Source organism: Dryobates pubescens, chromosome 18, assembly GCF_014839835.1.
Source record: "Dryobates pubescens isolate bDryPub1 chromosome 18, bDryPub1.pri, whole genome shotgun sequence".
NCBI lineage: Eukaryota > Metazoa > Chordata > Aves > Piciformes > Picidae > Dryobates > Dryobates pubescens.
In genome coordinates, this window is record NC_071629.1 from 23,497,748 (window position 1) to 23,521,931 (window position 24,184).

Here is a 24,184-nt window from a genome sequence, read left to right on the forward strand (position 1 = left end):
TCACAGCAGCAGCCTGTACACCATGTTCTGTCCAGCATCCCCAGGTCCCCAGCAGCAGGAGAGCTGGACTGAGCTATTTTAAGCAGCTTTTTCATGTGGTGAGCCGTCTTGTATGTGTTTTGAAGCCTCTTATGTGAGGATGTGGGATCCTTTCAGTCCTTACCCTTTAATCGTCATTGAATCCCCTGAGGATCACTGCCAGGGCTTTGTCTTCTTGGGCACCAGAGATGTCAAAGCTAGAAAAGAAATGTTATCAAACCCCAAGCTTTTGAAAAGAACAACTTTAGAAACAGAGTCCCAGTTTCAGGACCATGCTGCAAGGACACTGAGACACTGGAGCAGGTCCAGAAAAGGGCAACAAAACAAAGCTGGGGAAGGGTCTGGAGAATAGGACTGGAGAGGAGCAGCTGAGGGAGCTGAGGGTGTTGAGTGTGGAGAAGAGGAGGCTGAGGGAGACCTCACTGCTCCCCATGGCTCCCTGAGAGGACACTGTTCGGTGCCACAGGGATGTGACAGGCTCTTAGAGGGGTTCTCATTTACCTTTGGAAGTGCTGCCAGGGTGAGATGAGATATGCAGCTGGTGGGAGCAGTGCCTGGGCTCGGGGCACTGCTGTAGCCAGCTGAGGTTGCTGGGTTTGGCTGGGAGTGCTGCAGCAGCTGAGCAGTGAGAGAATGGCTCAGGTCAGCAGGGAGCTGTGTGCCTGGGCTGGGGGTGGTCCTGCCTGACCTCACGGACTGGCCAAGCTCTGGAGACACCTGGCCCCAGGTCTGCAAATGGGAGAGCAGCTCCTGAATGCCCTGCTAATTCCCATTAGTGTTCTCAGCTTGACCAGTCTTCAGCAGCAGGTTAGTGTTAGCCTGGCATGAGAGCAGTGGTTCAGATGATTAACCAAATGCAAGTGAGCATTTGGAGAGCATAGGTGCCTTTTCTCCATCTTCCTTATGGGGTTTGGAGACTCCTGCTTTCAGACAGCCTTTTTCTCTTTGTCAGGAGGCTGTGCAGCTCAGGTGCTGGCTGCAGAGGTGCTCCAGGTGCAGTGAGGCTGGCAGCATTCACCACCCTGTGTCCCAAATCCCCTCTCTGGGGGAGCTGGGCAGCAGCCCTTGGATTCTCTGGCACCCAGGATGGGCTCTTTGCCGAGTGAGCTTTGCCTTTCCCGCAGGAGTCTGGTGGCCTTCTTCTGTGATGGCTGCAGTGCTTCTGCTGATAACATGGCACTGAGGCTCCCCAAAGAGGCCTTGCCTGGGGCTGGGGCCTGTTACTCCTTCATATGACAACTGCACTGGCTCCACTGCAGCACAGAAGATGTTCAGGTGTCCTCAGAGCAAACCCTGGCTCCCATTTGCTGCTAAGGGCTTGAAACCATTCCTTAATGCATCCCAGAGACTCTAGAGCCAAAGGCACAGGGCTATGGCTGCTTCTGGAGCAACAATGTTGATTTCATGGCGCATCTCCCACGCCACAAGCAGCACCGGGCTGTTTGGACACTTGCTGGGGCAGCAGTTTGCCCTGTGGTGTTATGTGGGGATGAGCTTTTGAGCCTTGTCTTGGACCTTAGCCTGGGGAAGAGCAGACTGAGAGGGGATCTTCATAATGCTCATCAATAGCTGAAGGGTGGAGGTCAGAAGGATGGGACTGGGCTCTTCTCAGTGGTGCCCAGTGATAGGACAAGGGGCGATGGGCACAAGCTGGAGGTCTCACTTGAACTTAAAAGGAAAATCTTTTTTTGCTGCAAGGCTGCTGAGCCCTGGAGCAGGCTGCCCAGAGAGGCTGTGGAGTCTGGAGCCTTTCCAGCCCCACCTGGCTGTGTTCTGTGTGCCCTGCCCTGGGTGACCCTGCTCTGGCCGGGGCTTGGACTGGGTGATCTCTGGAGGTCCCTACCAACCCCTACCTTTCTGTGATTCTGTGACTCATTTTCTTAGGCTGCAGGTTTTGCTGCCTTCAGTGAAAAGCCTTCTGGTGGTTTAATTTCTAACCTGGGGAGCAGGCTATGTGTAAGACATGGCCCGTGGGGACGTGGTTTAATGGCCATGGTAGTGGTAGGTTGGCAGTTGGACTTGATGGTCTTTTAGGGCTTTTCCAACCCAAACAATTCTGTGATTCTACATGAATAGTCCTGGCCAAACCCTTCAGCTGGGGGCACAAAGTTTGCTGCTGAGAGGGACGCATCGGAGGTTCCTTTCCAAGAGCGGAGAGCCTAATCACACCGTGGCACAAGGCACGTGCCACGCAGGCATCATGAGGCTGCTGGGGGCCTTTCATAACCACTCTCCATGACCACGACATGTGGCCAGGCATCAACAATCTCCAAAGCTCAAAACAAGGCAGAGTTGCTGTGTCGGAATTGGCTTCCCTTTTGATGATGAAGGTTCGTTTACAGAGCCAGGGCTTGGCTTGGGGGCAGTTTTCCCGTTCACAACTGCAGTGCTAAGTGACTCTTGTGGAGTCTGAAGTCTAGTTCTGGGCAGCTGAAGTGACATTTCCCTGCTCCTGGACTTCAGGGGTTGCTCACTTGTTTTAAAGTCCAGTTTTCTGGGCTTGTAACATAGAAATGCTGCAGTAGCCAACAGGACGGAGTTCTCCTGATGGTTTGTACTGCAGGGATTTTGGAGAAGTTAGTTTTGCTTCCCAGAAATGTAAGTCAGAGCAAAAGCAGGCCCCAGATTTTTCAAGCCTTCATCTGTGGCTGAGGCATGACTTATAGAATCATAGAATAGTCTGGGTAGGAAAAGGGCTCTAAGATCATTCAGTCCAACCAGCAACCCAACCCCACCACGGCCACTAAACCATGGCCCCAGCTGCCATGGCCACAGGGTTCTGGAACACCTCCAGGCATGGGGACTCCACCACCTCCCTGGGCAGCCTCTGCCAGGCCCTGACCACTCTGGCACCAAAGACATTTTTCCTCATCTCCAACCCAGCCCTCCCCTGGCACAATTTCAGGCCAGTTCCTCTCCTTCTCTCACCTGAGACTGGGGAGAAGAGCCTAGCCCCCACCTGACTGCAACCTCCTCTCAGGGAGCCATAGAGAGCAATGAGGTCTCCCTCAGCCTCCTCTCCCCCACACTGAACACCCCCAGCTCCCTCAGCTGCTCCTTCCCAGCCCTGTTCTCCAGACCCTTCCCCAGGTTTCTTCATAGAATCACAGATGGTCTGGATTGGAAGGGACCTCCAAAGCTCATCCAGTCCAAACCCCCAGCAGTCAGCAGGGACATCCTCCACTAGATCAGGTTGCCCAGAGCCCTGTTGAACCTCACCTTGAATGTCTCCAAGGATGGGGCCTCAGCTGCCTCCTTGGGCAACCTGTTCCAGTGTTCCACTACTCTCATGGTAAAGAACCTGTTTCTGTTGCCCTCATGGAGTGAGTTTCCCCTGCCTTTGCAGAGCAATGCCACTTTTCCCTCCATGGGGCAAGTTTCCTGTACAGGAGATACTGGGGTCTGGCTTGCATCAGCAGCAACTTTGCAGGGAGGGCATGGCTCTCATCAGCTCCTATGGCAAAACCAGCCTGGAGCTGAGAGTGGGAGGCTGGGTGGCTTCTGAGCTGTGTGGATCAGCAGCTCATACCTACAGACTCTGAGGCTTGCAGCTCTGAAGCTCTGGCCTATCCAGGAGGATTTCTGGATTCATTAAGAAAGTAGAGGCTGTGCTGGACCAGAGCAGCAGAAGTGCTTTGGCACAAATAGCTTAACCCCTTGTTTCCCTCTCTGCACACCCTGCACATGAGTGCTTACCTGCACCTCTGGACTGTCAGGTTGCTGAGCACTCTGGTAGTAGCACAGTTTGAAATCATCAGGCTGAACTAAACAAGGAGGCTGAGGGGAGACCTCATCACCCTCTACAACTCTCTCAGAGGAGGCTGGAGCCAGGTGGGGGTTGGTCCCTTCTCACGTGCAACAAGTGACAGGACAAAAACATGGCCTCAAGTTGCACCAGGGGAGGTTTGGGTTGGATATTAGGAAAAGCTTCTTCCCCACAAAGGGGTCTCAGGCACTGGTGCAGGCTGCCCAGGGAGGTGGAGTCACCATCCCTGGAGGTGTTTAAAGGCTGTGAGGGATGTGGTGCAGTGGCAGTGGCTTAGCAGCAGTGGTGGGGTTATGAGCTCTGGGTGAGTGGATGAACTTGGTGATCTCAGAGGTCCTCTCCAAACTTAACAGTTCTGTGGCTCTATGTTAATCTCTGGCTATTTTACATATTATGTATATGTAATCTTTTTCCATCTTATGATTTTCCTGCAGGAAAAAACCAGAGTGGTTGAGCCCTTGGACTATGAGAACGTGATCCTCCAGCGCAAGGTTCAGATCTACAGTGATCCCCTCCGAGACTTGCTGATATTCCCCATTGAGGATGTGTCTGTGAGTTGGCACTGCCTGTTTCTCACATTTGAGGCTCACTCACCATTTAAACATGAGGAGAAACTTCTTTACTTGAGGGTGCTGGAGCCCTGGGGCAGGCTGCCCAGAGAGATTGTGGAGTCTCCTTCTCTGGAGAGATTCTCAACCTACCTGGATGTGTTCCTGTGCAAGCTGATTTGGGTGAACCTGCTTTAGCTGGAAGGGTTGGATTAGATGATCTCCACAGGTCCCTCCCAACCCCTACCACCGTTCTGGGACTCTGTGAGCTTCAGTCCTGCTTACCTTGTAGAATTTCCAGTTACCCACAAGTCAATTTGGGCTGCATTGCTGACACATAAAAGCAGCATGACCCACTGATGATTTGGGCCCACCACATGTCCTTGAACAGGTACCAAGCCCTGAAGACCCAGCCTGCACTGAAAAGATGTTCTCCTTTTTCCTGCAGATCTCAGTCATCAGCAGGCAGAGAAGGACTCTGCAGTCGACAGTGCCAGAAGATGCTCTAAAGAAAGCACAGAGTCTCTTTGTCAAAGAGGTAGGGGCAGAATTCCACTCAACATCCTGCCTTCAGCATTTTCTGCCCTTGGGCAGGATGTTCTGCTGTAGCTGTTGGCCTGCAAGGTGGCAGCTCACTTGGCTGCTCCTGTGTGGGAAGCACCGGTCACTGGCGGGCTGACTGCAGGAGACAGTCCTCACACCTGCCTCTTGCACAGGGCTTCTTTCCAGTGGGTTTTGTAGGCATGCAGAATGTGTTGCTGTGCACCACCTGCCACAACTGCAAGGTGCAGGAGTGCAGCAGGAGCATCCCCAGGGCCACAGCTCTGTTTCGCAGAGTGCAGCTCTCGAGGACCATTCCCTCCCAGTGCAGGGGAACTAAATGCCAAGCGATGGCTGATGTTGGGGTAGAGGCACTACACTGCTGGTGCTTTCTGGAAGACAGTGGCCTCTCAAATCAATCTCCCCTTTTTTTAGTGCCCTGGAGTGATGTTAATACACAAGCAGCAGCTCTGTGGTAGGCCAGGTGCTCTGGGGTTTTTGTCTTTGTTCTGAAAAGGTTCCTCATGACATTCTGCGTTGTGATGCACAATGAACGCAGCAGCTTGTTCAGACCCTTTTCACTCGCCCTTATCTCACCCTGTCACCTTACAGCCCCTGTGCATAGCTCTGTTTGTCTGGGAGTAGCCTGCAAAGAGCTGTGTTGTTTCCCTTTCAGTGCATTAAAACCTACAGCTCCGACTGGCACGTGGTGAACTACAAGTATGAGGAATACTCGGGAGACTTCCGCATGTTGCCGTGGTAAGTGGTGCGCTCCTTGGAATGTTGAGGGCATGGCCACAGCTCTGGGGCTTGCTCAGGAGAAACAGTCTGCCCTTGCTCCTGAGGCTTGTCCTACAAGCAGCCACTCTGACAGTTAGAGAGCTAGAGGTTTGTGTCAGGAGGGAGGGGACAGGGGCAGGCTCTGCCCACTTGCACCCTGGGATAGGACAAGGAGCAGTGGATATAAACTCCAGCACAGGAGGTTCCACCTCAACTGGCCAAGGTGGTCCCCATCCACAAGAAGGGTCGGATGGAGGAACCTGGAAACTCCAGGCCTGGCAGCCTGACCTCAGTGCCAGGGAAAGTGATGGAGCAGATTATCCTGGGGGCAATAACTGCACACCTGAAGGATGGCCAAGGGCTCAGGTCCAGCCAACATGGATTTAGGAAGGGCAGGTCCTGCCTCTCCAGCCTGATCTCCTTCTATGATCAGGTAACCCGTCTGGTGGATGTGGGGCAGGCTGTGGATGTGGTCTGCCTGGACTTCAGCAAGGCCTTTGACACCATCCCCCACAGCAAACTGCTGGCCAAGCTGTCAGCCCCTGGCTGGGACAGCAGCTCTGAGCTGGGTTAGGAACTGGCTGGAGGCTGAGCCCAGAGAGTGGTGGTGAATGGTGCCACAGCCAGCTGGCAGCCAGGCACCAGTGGTGTGCCCCAGGGATCAGTGCTGGGCCCCATCCTCTTTAACATCTTCATTGATGATCTGGATGAGGGGGTTGAGTCAGTCATCAGCAAGTTTGCAGATGACACCAAGCTGGGAGCAGAGGCTGGTCAGTTAGAGGGCAGAAGGGCTCTGCAGAGGGACCTCGACCGACTGGACAGATGGGCAGAGGCCAACAGGATGGCATTCAACAAGGCCAAGTGCCAGGGGCTGCACTTTGGCCACAACAACCCCAGGCAGAGCTACAGGCTGGGGTCAGAGTGGCTGAGAGCTGCCAAACAGAGAGGGACCTGGGGGTGCTGATTGACAGCTGCCTAAACATGAGCCAGCAGTGTGCCCAGGTGGCCAAGAGGGCCAATGGCATCCTGGCCTGCATTAGGAATAGTGTGGCCAGCAGGAGCAGGGAGGTCATTGTGCCCTGTACTCTGCATTGGTTAGGCACACAGCACTGGGGCAACACTGCTGACCAGAGAGTCCAACAGAGGCCAGAAAGGTGCTGAGAGGCCTGTGAGGAGGAGGAAACCTGGGGAAAATCAGCCTGACAGGGGATCTGATCAATGCTGATCAATAGCTAAAGGGTGGAGGTCGAGAGGATGGGGCTGGGCTCTTTTCAGGGGTGCCCAGTGATATGACAAGGGGAAGTGGGAACAAACTCAAAGACAAGAGGTTTCATTTGAGCATGAGGAAAGACTTCCTCACTGTGAGGGTGCTGAAGCCCTGGAGCAGGCTGCCCATATCCTTCTCTGGATATGTTTCTGTACAACCTGCTGTTGGTGACCCTGCTTTAGCAGGTGGATTGGTCCTGTGAAATCGTATTAGAGTTTGTGAATAATACAGTCTGATCTTGCTTCTCATTCAGCAAGGTTGCATCTCTGTGCTGCATGCATGCAAGTAGCAGAATAGAATAGAACAGAATAAACCAGGTTGGAAGAGGCCTTCGAGATCATTGCATCCAACTTATCACCCAACACCACCCAAACAACTAACCCATGGCACCAAGCACCCTATCAAGTCTCCTCCTGAACACCTCCAATGATGGTGACTCCACCACCTCCCCAGGCAGCACATCCCAATGGGCAATCACTCTCTCTGTGTACAACCTCTTCCTAACCTCCAGCCTAAACCTCCCCTGGCATAGCCTGAGACTGTGTCCTCTTGTTCTGGTGCTGCCTGCCTGGGAGAAGAGACCAACCTCTGCCTGTCTACAACCTCCCTTCACGTAGTTGGAGAGAGCAAGAAGGTCACCCCTGAGTCTCCTCTTCTCCAGGCTAAGCAACCCCAGCTCCCTCAGCCTCTCCTCACAGGGCTGTGCTCCAAACCCCTCACCAACTTCATTGCCCTTCTCTGGACACCTTCCAGCATCTCAACCTTCTTCCTAAACTGAGGAGCCCAGAACTGGACACAGGACTCAAGGTGTGGCCTAACCAGTGCAGTGTAGAGGGGCACAATGACCTCCCTGCTTCTGCTGGCCACACTGTTCCTGATGCAGGCCAGGATGCCATTGGCCACCTTGGCCCCCTGGGCACACTGCTGGCTCATGTTCAGCCTACCCCCAGGTCCCTTTCTGCCTGGCTGCTCTCAGCCACTCAGACCCCAGCCTGTAGCACTGCCTGGGATTCCTGTAGCCAATGTGCAGCACCCGGCACTTGGATGTGTTCAATCTCCTGCCCTTGGCCTCTGCCCATCTCCCCAGCCTGTCCAGGTCCCTCTGCAGAGCCTCTCTCCCCTCCAGCAGATCAACTCCTGCCCCCAGCTTGGTGTTGTCTGCAAGTTTACTGCTGATGGACTCAATGCCCTCATCCAGATCATCAATGAAGATGTTAAAGAGCACAGGGCCCAGCACTGATCCCTGGGGCACACCACTGGTGCCTGGCTGCCAGCTGGCTGTGGCACCATTCACCACCACTCTCTGGGCTCAGCCTCCAGCCAGTTCCTAACCCAGCTCAGAGAGCTGCTGTCCAAGCCAGGGGCTGACAGCTTGCCCAGGAGCTTGCTGTGGGGGATGGTGTCAAAGGCCTTGCTGAGGTCCAGGCAGACCACATCCACAGCCTGCCCCACAGCCCCCAGGCAGTCACCTGGGCATAGAAGGAGATCAGGTTGGTCAGGTAGGACCTGCCCTTCCTAAACCCATGCTGGCTGGGCCTGAGCCCTTGGCCATCCTGTAAGTGCTGTGTGATTGCACTCAGGATGATCTGTTCCATAACCCTGCCTGGCACTGAGGTCAGGCTGAACAGGCCTGGAGTTACCTGGCTCCTCCTCCCAGCCCTTGTGGCTGGGCACCACGTTGGCAGCTTCCAGTCCTCTGGGACCTCTCCAGTGAGCCAGGACTGGTGGAAAATGATGGAGAGCAGCCTGGTCAGCTCATCTGCCAGCTCTCTCAGCACCCTGGGATGGATCCCATCCGCTCCCATGGACTCGTGGGGATCCAAGTGGCTGAGGAGATCTCTAATTACCTCCCCCTGGAACAGAGGGGAACTATGCTGCTCCCTGGCTCCATCTGCCAGCTCTGCAGGCCAGCTGTCTGGAAGACATTCTGTCCTGCTAGCAAAAATTGAGGCAAAGAAGGTGTTCAGTACCTCTGCCTTTTCCTCATCCCTTGGTGCAGCGTTCCCCTCCATGTCCACCAAGGAGTGGAGGTTGTCCCTGCCCTCCTCTTGCCATTGATGTATTTAGAGAAGGACTTTTTGTTGTCCTTCACAGCAGAGGCCAGGCTAAGCTCCAAATGTGCTTTTGCCTCCCTCATTTTCTTCCTACAAGACCTAGCAACATCCTCAGCCATTCCATGGGTTGCCTCCCCTTCCTTCCAAAGATGACACACCCTCTCCTTTCCCTTAGTCCCTTCAGAAGCTCATCACCCATCCAGGCTGTCTGCCCCGGGGCTCATCTCCGGCACATTGGCACAGCCTGTTCTGAGCCTTCAAGAGTTCCTCCTTGAAGCAGGCCCAGCTCTCCTGGACCCCTTTGTTTCTAAGGGCTGTTTCCCAAGGAACCTTCTGAGTGAGTTCCTTGAGTGACCTGAAGTCTGCCCTCTGGCAGTCCAGAGTGGAGGTCTTCTTGCTGCCCCTCTGAGCTTGGCTGAGTACTGACAATTCAATTCTCTGCTGGTCACTGGCCCCTGAACAGCCTCCAACCACCACATCCCCTCCAGCCCTGCCCTGGTGGTGAAGAGGAGGTCAAGCATAGCTTTGCCCCTGGCAGGCTCACCCAGCACCTGGGATAAGAAGCTGTCCTCCATGCACTCTAAGAACCTCCTAGACTGCCTCCTCTCTGCTGTGTTGAGATCCCAGTAGATATAAGGCAGGTTGAAGTTGCCCATGAGAGCAAGGTCAGGCAATCTAGAGACAGCCTTTAGCTGCCTTTAGAAGCTCTGCAGAAGCAGACAGCTAACAGGGAGAAAGCAAATTACCTACTGTTCATGCTTAATTTCCATGAAACACACTCAGAGGTTAGCTTTCTCTAGCTGTAGGTGACTGGAGGCCTCTTGAGATCTGTCTTCTGCAGGAGGGCAGTTGTGCTGTGCTCTCTGGTCTGCAGTTTCACTCTTGGTTTTGCATCCAGCACCCACTTGCTGGCATGGAAACCCTCATTAGGTCTCAGTCATTAAAATTGCAAATGTGTTTTGATTTCAGCAAATCCTTTAGGCCAGATAAGATTCCAAGCCATGTGTTTGAAATTGATGAAGACTTTGAAAAGGATGAGGTAAGGACATTTATTTTTTCCCCCATGTATTCTGCTCTAAGACCTGTTAAAAAGCAGTGTTCATGAGGCAAGGTGAGAATTCAGCTCCCAGCAATGGCTTTCTGGTGAGATGCTTCATTGCTGTGAGGACAGGACCAAAACTGAGAATGTGATTCCTTTCAAAGCATGACAAGATGTTCCTTTGGAGCCAAGGATCCCCTAATTATCTGGAAAATTAGCAGTAATCTTTTCTCATGGCTTTTTCACTTCAAACTGCAACAGCATAAAAGAAAAACAAGGAAGCCAAACAACTCCTGAGTAAAATTCTTCACATCCAGAATGATGTCTGGTGTTTATCTGTGCTCTGGTAGTGGCTCCTCCTCTTCAAAGGAGTTGTGCTCTGCCATGTAGCCTGCACCTCTTAATCAATCATTGCTACCCACACAGTGTGGTAATCCCACTCTGTAGGTACTGCTCAAAAGTGGTTTGCTTCCTCTGGACCTTGATGTGTTTGTGTTCACCTGGTTGCATCCCATGGGGGTGAGCTGGTGGCTCTGTCACTGGGGCATCTCAAACCATAGAATCACAGAATGGTTTGGGTTGGAAGGGACCTCTAAAGGTCAGTCCAGTCCAACCCCCCTGCAGTCAGCAGGGACATCCTCCTCTAGATGAGATTGCTCAGAGCATTGTCAAGCCTGACCTTGAATGTTTCCAGGGATAGAGCCTCAACCACCTCCCTGGGCAGCCTGTTGCAGTGTTCCAGCAGCCTCCTGGGGCAGAACTTGTTCCTCACATCCAATCTCAATCTGCTCTGCTCTCATTTCAAACCATTGCCCCTGGGGCTGTCCCTGCAGGCCTTTGGGAACAGTCCCTCTGCAGCCTTCTTGAAGCCCCTTCAGGTGCTGGCAGGCTGCTCTGAGGTCTGCCTGGAGCCTTCTCTTCTCCAGGCTGAACACCCCCAGCTCCCTCAGCCTGTCCTCATAGGAGATGTGTTCCAGCCCTCTGATCATCTTTGTGGCCTCCTCTGGACCCTCTCCATGTCCTTGCTGTGTTGAGGGCTTCAGAGATGGACACAGCACTCAGGTGAGGTCTCAGCAGAGCACAGTAAATTGGCAGAATCACCTCTCTGGATCTGCTGGCTGTGCAGCTGGACAATCTGCTAGCCAGTCCAGCTGCCACATTTCCCTGTGCTTGTCACATTTGCTACCAAAGGGAGGGAGAGCATTTGTCTGTCTCAAGTTCCATGTGAAGCTTAATTCACACACATGACATTAGGAAAGGTTATTTTATTGTGGGAAGAGTTGCCTCCAACTGTTTGAAATCTGAATGACACCAAGATGCTGCTGCTGAGGGACTTACAGAGGAAAAAGGAAGTCTCTTGCTTACAAAAGTGAAGATCTGATGCCGCTGTTTCATACACCTTACTACAGCTGCTCTCTACAACTCCCTGCAGGGGGGTTGGGGCAAGGAGGGGGCAGCCACTCCTTGGTGGCAAGTGACAGGAGCAGAGGAAATGGTTTCAAGTTGCACCAGGGGAGTCTCAGGATAGATAGCAGGAAATATTTATTCACTGAGAGGGTTCTCAAATGTTGGAAGAGGCTATCCAGGGCAGTGCTGGAGTCACCATCCCTGGGGGTGTTCCAGCAGCTGATGGTTTAGTGCTGACCTTGCAGTGCTGGATCAAGGGTTGGACTGGATGAGTTTTTCTAACCAGCTCTGTTGTGTGATTCTGTGTGTGCCACAACACCTTGGGTCTCAGCAGGGATGGCTTTTTCCTAACTGGAAATGTGTTTTGGGAGTTTGGCCTTTATTTTGTTATCTGCTGTGCATTATGCCATTGTTCCTGAGCAACCTCAACAATATCTGCCTTGGCTGGAGGCTGTTAGCAGCAGAAGGACAAAAATGCACTATCAATATTTGAAGGAGACATTTTTCCCTTCTGGTTAGTGTCCCAAATACTCAAAACAAGTGAAGCTACTGATGTTGATTGTGGCAGAGTATTTCTGGTGCTTTGGCAGATGTTTTGGCGTGGCCATAGCTGTTGCAGATTCCTGATGGAGTATTTACATCAGACTTCTGTCATGGTCATTCATGGCAAAGAAATCTCTTGATGAAATAAGGGTCTCAGTGTCCTTCCTGCAGTGAGGGGCCCTAAACTGAACTCAGGACTCAAGGTGTGGCCTCACCAGTGCTCAGTACAGGAGGGCAATCCCTGCCCTGCTCCTGCTGCCACACCACTGTTGATCCAGGCCAGGCTGCTGGTGGCCTTCTTGCCCACCTGGGCACTCCCTGGCTCATGTTCAGCTGCTGTCACCCAGCACCCCCAGGGCTTTCTCTGCTGGGCACCTCTCCAGCCACTCTGTCCCAAGCCCGGAGGGTTCCTGTGGTTGTTGTGACCCAAGTGCAGGACCCAGCACTTGGCCTTGGTGAATTTCATCCCATTGGCTTTGACCCATGGGTCCAGCCCGACCAGCTCCCTCTGCAAGATCTTTCCTACCCTCCAGCAGTTCACCACTCCCACCCTATTTAGTTTCATCTGCAAACTGAAGGTGGAGTGGGGTGGTTTCCCCAGTGGAGGTCACAGTTATGAATGAATGGAGGGCAGTTCTCCCTTTGTGGGACCATGGGACAAGAGCAGAGATGGACATCCTAGCTCCTAGGGCAGGAACAGCCTGATTGGGTCACTTGAAACTTTGTGTTTTGCTAACAGTGACACCAATCAGTTCCATTCCAGCTCTTGAGGTTTGGTGGCTTTTGCCTAAATTTAAAGCAGAGAGTGGGTTTGTATGACAGGAAATGACAAACAGAGGCTGGAGCTGTGTATTGTGCAACTTCCTAACCAGAGCAGTTAGAAAATGTCCTTCTTCCCCAGGTTTTTGAAATGCTGGACTGAAATCCACCATGCATTTCCTCCTTGCAGAGCTGCCAGGCAGCTCTGGCAGCATAGGTGGAATCTTGCTTGTTTCAAAAGGTGACCCAAAGTAGCCTGGTTTGCCTCTTGCCTTGAAATGTTTTGTGCTAGCACCATACATGTAGCTGGGCCTGTTCCATGCTCACAGTGATAGGACAAGGGGAAATAGAGGGAGAAATGGCACAGTAATAGCTCATCTCTTAATGAGAGCTTGATGATGATGATGATGATTACCTGAAGGGATCCTGCAGGAAGGCTGCAGAGAGACTTTTCCTGAGGGTGTTTGGAGACAGGACAAGGGGGAATGTTTGAAGCTCAGGCAGAGCAGGGTTAGAGTGGAGCTGAGGAAGAAGTTCTTCAGTAGGAGGCTGGGGAGACTCTGGCACAGGCTGCCCAGGGAGGCTGTGGCTGCCTCCTGCCTGGAGGTGTTGAAGGCCAGGTTGGATGAGGCCTTGGGCAGCCTGGGCTAGTTGAGAGGTGTCCCTGCCCATGGCAGGGGGTTGGAAGAGATGGTCTCTGCTGTGCCTTCCAACCTGAGCCATTCTGTGTGATTCTGCTGCATTCTCCATGTTGCTGTGTTGCTGCAGTGTAACTCTCCTGCTTTCCAGGGGGCCATGTCTGTCTGGCCTAGGGGAATTTTCCATGGATGGCAGCTCAACCTGACCTCCTCTTTCTCTGTTGCTTTGCTCTCTTTCAGGATTCCTCCTCCCTGTGCTCCCAGAAGGGTGGTGTGATAAAGCAAGGCTGGCTGCACAAAGCCAATGTCAACAGCACAATCACTGTGACCATGAAGGTGAGTCTGAGGCAGCCCTGACGTCAGTTGTGAGCAAGACACCTGGGGAGGCTCAGAGCACAGCTCTAAAGCAGCAGGAGTGCAGCAGGTGGCTCTGGATGGGCACCTTGTAGGTGCAGAACTTATAGAGTATCTGTCCTGGTTTAAGGCAGTCTGCTCTAAGAAGCAGTTGATTTCTCACCAGCTGATTCAACAGGCTGAACCCAGGACAGTATCCCAAGTTGGACTAAAAAGCCCAGTCTGGTAACAGCTTTTAACCCTTCCCTTCTCAGAATACAAGAGCAGTGTACTTCAAATGCTGACAGGCAAGCTGAACAACAGGACAAAGCAGGTTCTTGTTAACCCAGACTGTTTTCTGAGGCCCAGAAGGGGAAGCCAGTTTAACTGAGACAGCTGTCCTGCAAGGACTCTCTGCACTGAGAGTTTCCTTGCTGGTAGGAAATACTTAGAACTGAAACACCAAAAGCAGGGCTGCTGTCACTGAGGCAAAGGAGCTGCACTGAGCTGGGAGCAGCAGCTGCATTGTCTCCAGCTCTCTGCTGCCCATAGCCTGGTTTAGCTGTTGCTCAGGCTTTGCAGAGGAGGTTGAGTTCCATGGCAGGTTTTTGCTGTGGCAGTGAGCCTGTCTCTTGTTCCACCATGCAGCTGCCTCGGGCCAGCATGGGGAGAGTATTAGTTATGCTGAGCTCTGCAGCTAGAGGCTGGCTGCAGTGAGGCTGGTTGTAAGGGTGTTAGGAAATCTCAGAAAGCTCAGTTGTGCCGAGGCTCAATGCACTGACTTAGGACAGGACCCTTCACAGAGCTCATTTGAACCTGAGGTTTCCAATGCTTGCTGATGAGCTGGAAGGCAATAGAAGGACCTGGATTTGCTGCTTTTCTGAGCAGCAAGGCTGAAGCCATTTCTGCTGCTGTATCTTCTGAGGGAGGTATCATATGTGCTCAAAGCAGTCAGCTGAGTCCACTTTAGCCTGAGCCTCTTGTTGGCCTGAGTGCCCAGCACCTCAGACTCCCCTTTCACAGACATAATCTGGACTGCACTGGTGTCAGTTGGTTACAGAGAGCCTACTGTGAAACTCAGATATCAAAGCACTGAAAAGCTGTGGCCATTTTCTGAGATGGTCCTGGGCACCTCTGTGTCTTGCAAAACACTCCTAAGGCACGTGGGAGAAATCAGAGGGCTTTGAACATCTTCAGTCCTACCACCATGTGGAGACATAGCTGTGCTCAGCCAGCTTTTGAGTGCTGGTTCTGTCGGTGCTGGGGGTGCTGTGCTGGGGCCTGTTGCTAGGCATGTGCAGAGGGTGTGCTGTGGAGAGGCAGTGCAGCAGCAAACTGCAGTTAGGCTGCAGCTGCCAACCTGCATTTCACAGGAACACTGCTTTTGCAGACATGTTCCTTGCTGTGGCCCAGCTCTATCGCTGTCTGTTTTGCAGCATGTCAGTGTGGTGCATCACAACCATGGCATTGGGATCATTTCCCTTCCTCTCTCCCCTCTCCCATTTCCCCTCTCCCCTTCTCTCCTTTTTACTTTTACTCTTTTCTTCAACCCTCTCCCTCCCTCTCCCTCCCTCTCCCTCCCTCTCCCTCCCTCTCCCTCCCTCTCTTTCTCCCCTTCTCTCTTTTTTCTTCCCCTTTCTCTCTCTCTTTCATCTCTCCCCAGCTGAACTTCCTTGGTTCTGTAGCCATCTTTCTGCAATTACAGTGCTCACCAGCAGCATCTGCAGCCTGCTCAGAGAGGCTGTTCCCTCTGCTGCCAGGTTTCTGGTACTCCTTTCCAAGGGCCACAGTCTTCTAGCAGTTCCTGCTGGCAGCAGTGTTTGCAGGGGAAGTCACAGCCTGGTGTTTGCTGCTTGCTTCTCCATTTCCTGTGGAACAGAATTGAGAAGTTGCAAATGGTTTAGCCTCAAAGCCCATAGCCAGGGGAGATGTCAGCCATCCCATCATGGGGTTCTGCAGCATCCACTGCCAGAGTTTCTGAGATGGGTTCTGTCAAGTGCTCAATCGGTGTTTCAGCTGCCTTCATACTTAGCATGCTTGGCTTGCCATGGAGTTCTGTGCTTTGCTGAATTAAAGGTCTAGTTAATCTTATAAATCCTGAAGCTCAACAGGCCTTGAGGCATTTCTGCAGCTAACAGTCATCCAAATGATGCCAGAGGTTGCCTTGCAGAGGGCTTAGGTTACCCATTCAGAGCACGATGCTCCCTTCTGCTGCCAGTGAGTGGGTTCGTGCTAGCATCAGAAATTGCTGGCAGTAGTCTCCCATCTGGGATGAAAACTGCTCTGTTTAATTCATAGATCTCTCAGCTGATGCAGTACAGGGGAAATACTCACAGTGCCACTGGCCCCAGCTTTCTTCTCTGAGACACACACCTAGCAACTGTGAAATGCACCCTGCTCCCTACAGACCTGGCAGCCTATCAGCCTGCCATAGCTGCTGCCAAAAATGTGCTTTTGAGTTCTGGTCCAGGGCCTTCTGTCTGACAAAGGTGAAGGAAGATGTTCTGAGCTGCTGGAGAGCTTGATTCATCAAAACCAGTAGCTCAAACATAGGAGCACTTGTCCCAGACTTACTGCTTCTTGAGGTGAGCATTGAACACCAAGCCAAAGCCAACTCATGGGGAAAATACCCAAGCACCAAACTCACAAAACCCAAGCAGCTGGATGGGTTGCAGTGACCTTTGGCTTGCATCTGGGTGCTAGAAATTTCCACCTCTCTGTTCCAAAGCCTTCTGGAGAATTGCTTTGTAATTCCAGTTGAGGTCTTCATCAAAAAGGCTCTGGAATCCCTGCTGTAGGGTGGGATGAATCTTCAGCTGATGTGCTGATCTGAATTTACTGTGCAGCTTTTACCCTGTAAAGATAAATGAGGCTGGAGCCAGCTGAAAGGCCAGTTGGTAGCCCTGGGGCTTTCCTTCAGGAGGGCAAACTTAGACTTTAACATGGAAGAGGATGCTGCAATGTCTCTTTGTAAAACTGGGTCTTCCTCAAAGGGGTGAATCTGTGAGGCTCTGGAGTCTAGGGTCAGGATTTTCTCCCTAGCAGCAGGGCAGGTACTGAAAGTGTGGCTGTGGTTTCTGAAGCACACCAGGGTGGATACATGGCTGAGCAAGGCTTTGTACTGTTGCAGGTGTTCAAGAGGAGGTATTTTTACCTGTCACAGCTGACAGATGGCTCCTACATCCTGAATTCCTACAAAGATGAGAAGATTTCAAAGGAATCCAAGGGCTGCATTTTCCTGGATGCTTGCAATGATGTTGTTCAGGTAGGTGGTGCTTTCTGTAGGGCTGCATCTGGCCTTGTGCACTGCCAGCTCTGAGGCAGACCTCTTCCCTCCAGGTCTGTGCCTTGGGTGGATTTACAAAGCAAGCCTGAGCTGCTTTGCTCTGTCAGCACAGGGCAGGCAAGGGTTTCTACAAGAGTGCCATGTTTTGGCCAGGGAGACAAAGACAGCGATGGAGGAACTGCTGTAAGAGTAAACCAAAAGCATTGTATTAAATGCTCATTCATCATGCATCGAAAGCAGTGTGACCAGCAGGACAGGAGGGTGTTCTCCCCCTCTGCTCTGCTCTGGTGAGACTCCACCTGCAGCACTGCCTTCAGTTCTGGGGTCCCCAGCACAAGAAGGACCTGGAGCTGCTGGACAGGGTCCAGAGGAGGCCACAAAGCAGATCAGAGGCTGCAGAACCTTCCCTGTGGAGACATTCTGGAGAAGAAAAGGCTCCAGGGAGATCTTAGAGCAGCCTTCCAGTACCTCAAGGGGCTACAGGAGTGCTGGGAAGGGACTTTTAAAAAGAGCTGGGAGTGACAGGACAAAGGGGAATGGATTGAAGCTTGAGGAGGGCAGATTTAGACTGGAGACTGGGGAGAAATTGTTTAGAGTGAGGCTGGGGAGACTCTGGCACAGGCTGCCCAGGGAGGCTGTGGCTGCCTCCTGCCTGGAGGTGTTGAAGGCCAGGCTGGATGAGGCCTTGAGCAACCTGTGCTGGTGTGAGGTGTCCTGCCCATGGCAGGGGGCTGGAACTGGGTGATCCATAAAGCTATGTATCTTAAAGGTCTTTTCCATCTGAATCCTCATCTGCAGTCTCCCTGCTCTGTCAATCTCCTTTACCTGGTCATGGGTCAGTTGCCTTCCAAGATACCCTGAGGGTTGAAGCTAGATAGTAATTGGTGTGACTTAGTCTTGGCTACCTTCCTCCTGTGCTGCTTGCACCAAATTCTTGTGTCTTGAGTTACACCCCAGTAAGTCCATGTGGATGTGCAGCCATTTGGGACCTATGATCTGGTTTGGGAGGTTTTGGCAGCAGATATTTGTACAGGGCTTAAACCTAGGTGAGCTTTGTTATGCTGAGAGTGAGGTGCAGCACTGGATTGCTGCTGGGCCTTCTACAGTTGCTGTGTCTGGAGAAGCTGCAAGCACCAGTTGTGGTGGAGCTGGTAGAGAGTGGCTTAAATTCCTGCAGTGGTTTGCTTCATGTCTGAGGCAGGGCTGTGCCTTTCTATTTCTCTTTCTGAGCATAGTGAAAGCAGGGCACATCCTCAGTCAGGCACAGGATGTGCTTCCCAAGCTGCATCAGATTTGCCTTGCCTTCTGAGGCCAGCTGAGGTCAGGAAAAGGTCCATTGAACCATTTGTTTTTAAGTTCAGAAAATCATAGAATGATTTGTGTTGGAAAAGGCCTCTGAGCTCACCCAGCCCAAGCAGCAGCCCAGCCCCACCATGGCCACTGAGCCCCAGCTGCCGTGGCCACGGGTTTCTTGAACACCTCCAGGCATGGGGACTCCACCACCTCCCTGGGCAGCCTCTGCCACTCCCTGACCACTCTTGCACCAAAGACATTTTTCCTCCTCTCCAGCCTAACCCTCCCCTGGCACAATTTCAGGCCCATTTCAGATAGATGCTTCTAATGTCCTGGAATACAACATCACTTACTGTGACCAACAAATTCAGTTCCTGGCTTTTCTGGGTAAATACTGAAAGTTTGACAACATGAGAAGGAGCATGCTCCTTGTAGCCTCCATTGGACACTCTCTAGTGTATTCCTGTCCCTCTTGAAATGCAGAGCCCAGAGCTGCTGCAATACTCCACATGGGATCTCAGCAGTGCAGAGTAGAGGAGGAGGAGAACTTCTTTCAACCCGCTGGCCACACTCTTCTTAATGCAACCCAGGAACCCATTGGCCTTCTTAGCTACAAGGACACATTGCTATCCCATGGGGCTGAGCAGCCATGCAGGCTCTGTGTCAGGGAGGATGCTTGCACTGTGTTTGATAATGTGAAGGATGTGGACCTTATGGAGTGAGTTCAGAGGAGGCCACAAAGATGATGCAAGGGCTGGAGAGCCTCTGCTGTGGGGCTGTGGGAGTTGGGGCTGTTCAGCCTGGAGAAGAGAAGGCTCTAGGCAGACCTCAGAGCAGCCTTCCAGTAGCTGCAGGGGCTCCAAGAAGGCTGCAGAGGGACTGTTCCCAAAGGCCTGCAGGGACAGCCCCAGGGGCAATGGTTTGAAATGAGAGCAGAGCAGATTGAGATTGGATGTGAGGAACAAGTTCTTTACAAAGGAGAGGGTGGTTGAGCACTAGAACAGGTTGCCCAAGGAGGTGGTTGAGGCTCCATCCCTGGAGACATTCAAGGTCAGGCTTGACAATGCTCTGAGCAATCTCATCTAGAGGAGGATGTCCCTGCTGAGTTGGACTGGATGAGCTTTGGAGGTCCCTTCCTGCCCAGCCCATTCTATGATCTCAGGTGGATTCAGGACAGATGATGTAGATGCAGGCTACATGCTCTGAGCGAAGGAGCAGCTGCTACAAGGGCAAGGGTGGTTCTGTGATGATTCTATGACTCTGTGCTTTCCCAGAGAGGAGCCCTGTTGCAGGCACTGTGCTGGGCTGCTGAGGGCAATGTGCCCAGCTCTCTGTGCTGTGCTCTGTGCAGTGCCCCAAGATGCGCCGCTACGCCTTCGAGCTGAAGACCATCGACAAGTACAGTCACTACCTGGCTGCTGAGACCGAGCAGGAGATGGAGGAGTGGCTGCTGACTCTCAGGAAGATCATCCAGAGCAACGCTGAGACTCTGGCACAAGAGAAGAAGGAGGCTGTGGAATCTGTGCAAGGTCAGCTCCCAGCTGGGGCAGTTGTAGGCTGTGCCTAGACAATTTTCCACGCTGGGTACAAACAGAGCAATAGTGGTCAGGGGTCTGGAAACCAACACAAGCTTGGGTTTGGAAACTAATGTTCTCTTTTCTTTCTGGCTTATTTGCTCTGGCTGGTGCTTTCTGCTGGCTTTGCTGACCTTGGCTGTGTTCTTTGTTGTGGTTAAGTACTACTAGCAACTCTCTGCTCTTCTTTCTTTAGTCCCATGTACGGGGGGAAGGGGGAGGAGGTGAGGAAGCTGTTGGTAGCCCCCGGGTTTGTCCAGGAGGGGTTCTTGTGTTGTCTATAAATTGTAACTGTTGTGTATTTTGTACATATTCATTGCATTCCATAGTTCAGATTGTAGTTTTGCTTGTAAATACAGCCTCATTTGCTTGCAAGCTGATCTGGCAATTTTATGTTGGGGGGAAAACTTCAACCCACCACAGCAGAGCAAGACCTTCCTTCCCCCTTCCCCAGCTGCAGTGTGCAGGCATCTCTTGCTGGCCAGAATGGTGGCCAGCACTCCATCTTGTGCAAAAGAGTCTAGGGGATTGTAGACATGGTCTGAAGAATAAGAGTGGAGGGAAATGTGACTCTTCCTCTGGGTGGGAAATCTGTGGCAAAGCTTCAAGACTCCTGGCAAATTGGCTTCTTGTTGGGGTTGTGCTTTGGGGAGACCTGGCAGGCTGTAATCATACACCCTGGTAGCAGGTGTGAGTGGAAAAAGGCTTCCTCTGGAATGGAAAAGTCTCCCCAGGCTGTTTCTGTGCTACTGTAAGCAAATGCTGCAGGATGCTTCCTGGCAGAGTGGTGCTCCTGCAGTTGCTCTGGACATCTGGTTTTTGTGTCCTTGCAGATGATGAATCAAGCACGCAGGGAAAATCAGAGAACATCCTGGAGAGCCTGGAGAGGAGCATGCACCCAGAGCTGATGAAGGTATTGTGCTTGCAGAGAACCTGCTCCCAGCACCTGGGGAAGAACAGTCCCCAGCTGAGAGGTTGGCCTGCTGGCAAGCAGCTCTGTGGAGAAGGGCCTGGCAGTGCTGGTGGACAGCAAGTTCACCATGAGTCAGCAATTTGCCCTTGTGGACAAGAAGACCAATGATCTCCTGGGGTGTATTGAGAAGTGTGGCCAGCAGGTCAAGGGAGGTTCTCCTCTCCCACTGTTCTGCACTGGTGATGCCACATCTGGAGTATTGTGTTCAGTTCTGGGCTCCCCAGTTCAAGAGAAACAGAAAACTACTGGAGAGAGTCACATGGAAGATTGTGAAGATGCTGAGGGAGACTGCAGATCCTCTCTTATGGGGAGAGGCTGAAAGACCTGGGGCTATTCAGGCTGGAGAAGAGCAGATTGAGAGGGGATCTGATCTCTAAAGGGTGGGGGTCAAGAGAATGGAGTTGGGCTCTTCTCAGCAGTGCCCAGTGATAGGATAAGGGGCAGCTGGCACAAGCTGGAACCCAGGAGGTTCCTTCTGAACATGTGGACAAACTTCTTTGGTGTGAGGGTGCTGGGGCCCAGGAGCAGGCTGCCCAGAGAAGTTGTGGAGTCTCTGTCTCTGGAGACTTTCAAAACCCACCTGGACATTGTGATCCTGTGCAACCTGCTGTGGGTGACCCTGCTTTAGTAGGGGTTTGGACTGGATGATGTAAGGAGCTCCCTTCCAACCCCCTCATTCTGTGGTTCTGTGACCACAGCTGGTTCTCTCCACCCTGTCTTTGGAAGAGATTTTCCCCCATTCTGTTTCTGCAGCTCTGGCGAAGCTGGGCAGGCACCACGTCTCTTATCTCATCTGCCTGCCTCATGGATGGAGGAGCTCCGTGGTTTGAGGCTGCATCATTTCACATATCACAAAGGGAACCTGGAAAATACTTCTTTTGTTTTGCTTCCACTCTCTCCAGCTAAGCAGAGTTTGCCTCTGTGTGGCCAGGCACTCACACCACTGCTTTCCTTTGTCGTAGTATGGAAGAGAAACAGATCAGCTGAACAAACTGAGCAGAAATGATGGCAGACAAAACCTCTTCTCTTTCGATCCAGAAGTCCAGGTAAAAATCCCCATGCTTGCAAATGTGAGGTTTTGCTCTCTGTAAGAGCTCCTTTGGTGTGGTGCCTGCCCTGTTCCCTCCCTGGTCCAGGTGTGGGATTTCAGTGAAAGGAGCTGCAATCCTGAACACACTTTTGGAGAGTCCTTCCAAGTTAGTTCATAGCCTCTGCTTCCCTTTCTGGCAAGTTTTGGCTTGTTCACACCTATAGAAAAGAACATTCTGGTTTGGCAAGGAAACCTAATTAGTCTTTAAAAGGTCTAGTGTAGAAAGGAGCTTTTCTCCTGGCACTACTTTAAGGTCTTCAACAGGAAGAATATAAACACCCAGAAAGCTCTGAGAATTTGCCTATATCCTAGTCAGATAATGAAAATGGAAACATTATACAATGGGAAGCATCTAAGATGCCTTTTGTTTTCCCCTCACCAAATGATGAGGCTGAATTCACTGCCCTCCCTCCCCACCCAGGACTCTTCACCCTGCGATGGGTCGGTTGGGTCTGCTGTAGCAGTGGGCATTGGAAATCTCAGCCCCAGTCAGTGCTGGGGGGGGGTGTGCACACTCCTGTGCCTGCTGCTGAGCAAACTGGAGCAGGAACATACACCTGCAATGGGCTGTCCTCTTCTAAAGCAAGCAGAGGAAACAATGGGAAAAGTTTCCCAGGATCACATCAAGAGTTGCAGCCTGTTTAGCTGAGATGGCTTCATTTTGAGGTAGCAGCACCCAAAGTCTGGCATGCAGGTTTCTGCAGGGTTTCAGGGGGAAGTGCAAACAGGACTGTGCCAGATGGTCAATGTTGGTGTTCAGGGGTGTTTTCTGGCCCTGGGCTTTAGTGCCCAGTGTGATGGTGTGGGGAAGGCTGAGGGTCTTTATCTGGCTGATGGTATTTTGGTCACACATACAGGAGAGACCTCTTGGCTCTCTTCAGCTCCCTGTGAAAGCAGGTTGCAGTGAGGTGGGGGTTGGGTTCTTCTCCCTAGGAATAGGTGATAGAATGAGAGGAAATGACCTCAAGTTGCACCCGGGGAGGGTTAGGTTGGAGATGAGGAAAAATGTCTTTGGTGCCAGAGTGGTCAGGGCCTGGCAGAGGCTGCCCAGGGAGGTGGTGGAGTCCCCATCCCTGGAGGTGTTCCAGAACCCTGTGGCCATGGCACTTAGGGCCATGGTTTGGTGGGCATGGTTGGGTTGGGTTGGTTGGGTTGCTGGTTGGGCTGGATGATCTTAGAGCTCTTCTGCAACCAACCAAATTCTATATTCTGTGCTATATCTGCTCTCTGAGAAGGGCAGATGCTGAGGCACAGAGCAGGCGTGGGTGTTCTGGGTTAGGAAGGAGGTGATTGGAATCAAGACTGGTTGGATTTCCCAGCCAGCCTGCAGGCAGTCTTTGTTCTTTCTACCTGCACTGGCTGTTGCTGTGCATCTGGATATGCATTCCACAGGGAGATGTTCCTGATCCCAGCAGCATGTGCCTGCTCTCCATTTCAGGCACAGGGACCATCTCTTAGGCTAATCCAATCTTCAAAGTGGAAGATACTTTTCTAGCGCTGGCATCTGTTCCGCTTTCTCCCCCAAGCTCTAAATGGTGTTTGGGAAGATCCCCAGGGTTACAGCAAAGCAGGAAGGAACTGAAATCATACTGAGGTTTAATTTTTCTGTGCTTTCCAAACCAGACCACTGAGAACTGCTGCATCCCCACGAATGCATGTGTTGAATACATTTGTGTCACGTCACCGACTGGCACCCATTTGTGAATGTCTCCTCCCATTTCCTACTGCTTCACAACAAGCTCAATCGATAAAGAGAGTGTTGGCTGTAATGTGAACCTTTAACAGGGGCTTCTTTTCCTCTTTAGTGAGCACAGATTTATTTGTTTGCTCCCCAGAGGCTGGACTTCTCAGGGCTTGAGCCAGACGTGAAGCCATTTGAGGAGAAGAGCAGCAGGCGCTTCGTGGTGTGCTGCCAGGACTTCTCCCTCAACCTCCTTGCTCAGCTCAGCGACAGGTCGGACGCAGGACCTACCAACGTAAGGGGGGCTCAGATGTGTCCTGCTTTGGCTTCTTTCTCCTCACTGGCAAGAAGAATCCTAGGCAGATTAATATGGTGGGGGGAATGGGAAAAAAATAGAAATGGACAGATTGAGATTGGATGTCAGGAAGTTGTTCCCCATGAGGGTGGTGAGAGCCTGGCACAGGCTGCCCAGGGAGGTGGTGGAAGCCTCATCCCTGGAGGTGTTTGCAGCCAGGCTGGAGGTGGCTGTGAGCAACCTGCTATAGTGTGAGGTGTCCCTACCCATGACAGGGGG

General features: G+C 52.2%; 1 protein-coding gene across 1 annotated transcript in view; it reads left to right on the forward strand.

Annotated features, from left to right (window-relative positions):
• The window catches only part of DOCK11 (dedicator of cytokinesis 11), a 119,276-nt gene that overhangs the window by 21,335 nt on the left and 73,757 nt on the right, over positions 1–24,184 (forward strand). Inside the window, exons 2-11 of the mRNA XM_054169378.1 lie at positions 4,240–4,356; positions 4,802–4,891; positions 5,570–5,652; positions 9,964–10,033; positions 13,621–13,716; positions 16,844–16,978; positions 19,644–19,821; positions 20,700–20,779; positions 21,802–21,885; positions 23,765–23,905. Coding sequence (XP_054025353.1) covers positions 4,240–4,356; positions 4,802–4,891; positions 5,570–5,652; positions 9,964–10,033; positions 13,621–13,716; positions 16,844–16,978; positions 19,644–19,821; positions 20,700–20,779; positions 21,802–21,885; positions 23,765–23,905 — 1,074 coding nt within the window. The remainder of the gene's footprint in view (positions 1–4,239; positions 4,357–4,801; positions 4,892–5,569; positions 5,653–9,963; positions 10,034–13,620; positions 13,717–16,843; positions 16,979–19,643; positions 19,822–20,699; positions 20,780–21,801; positions 21,886–23,764; positions 23,906–24,184) is intronic.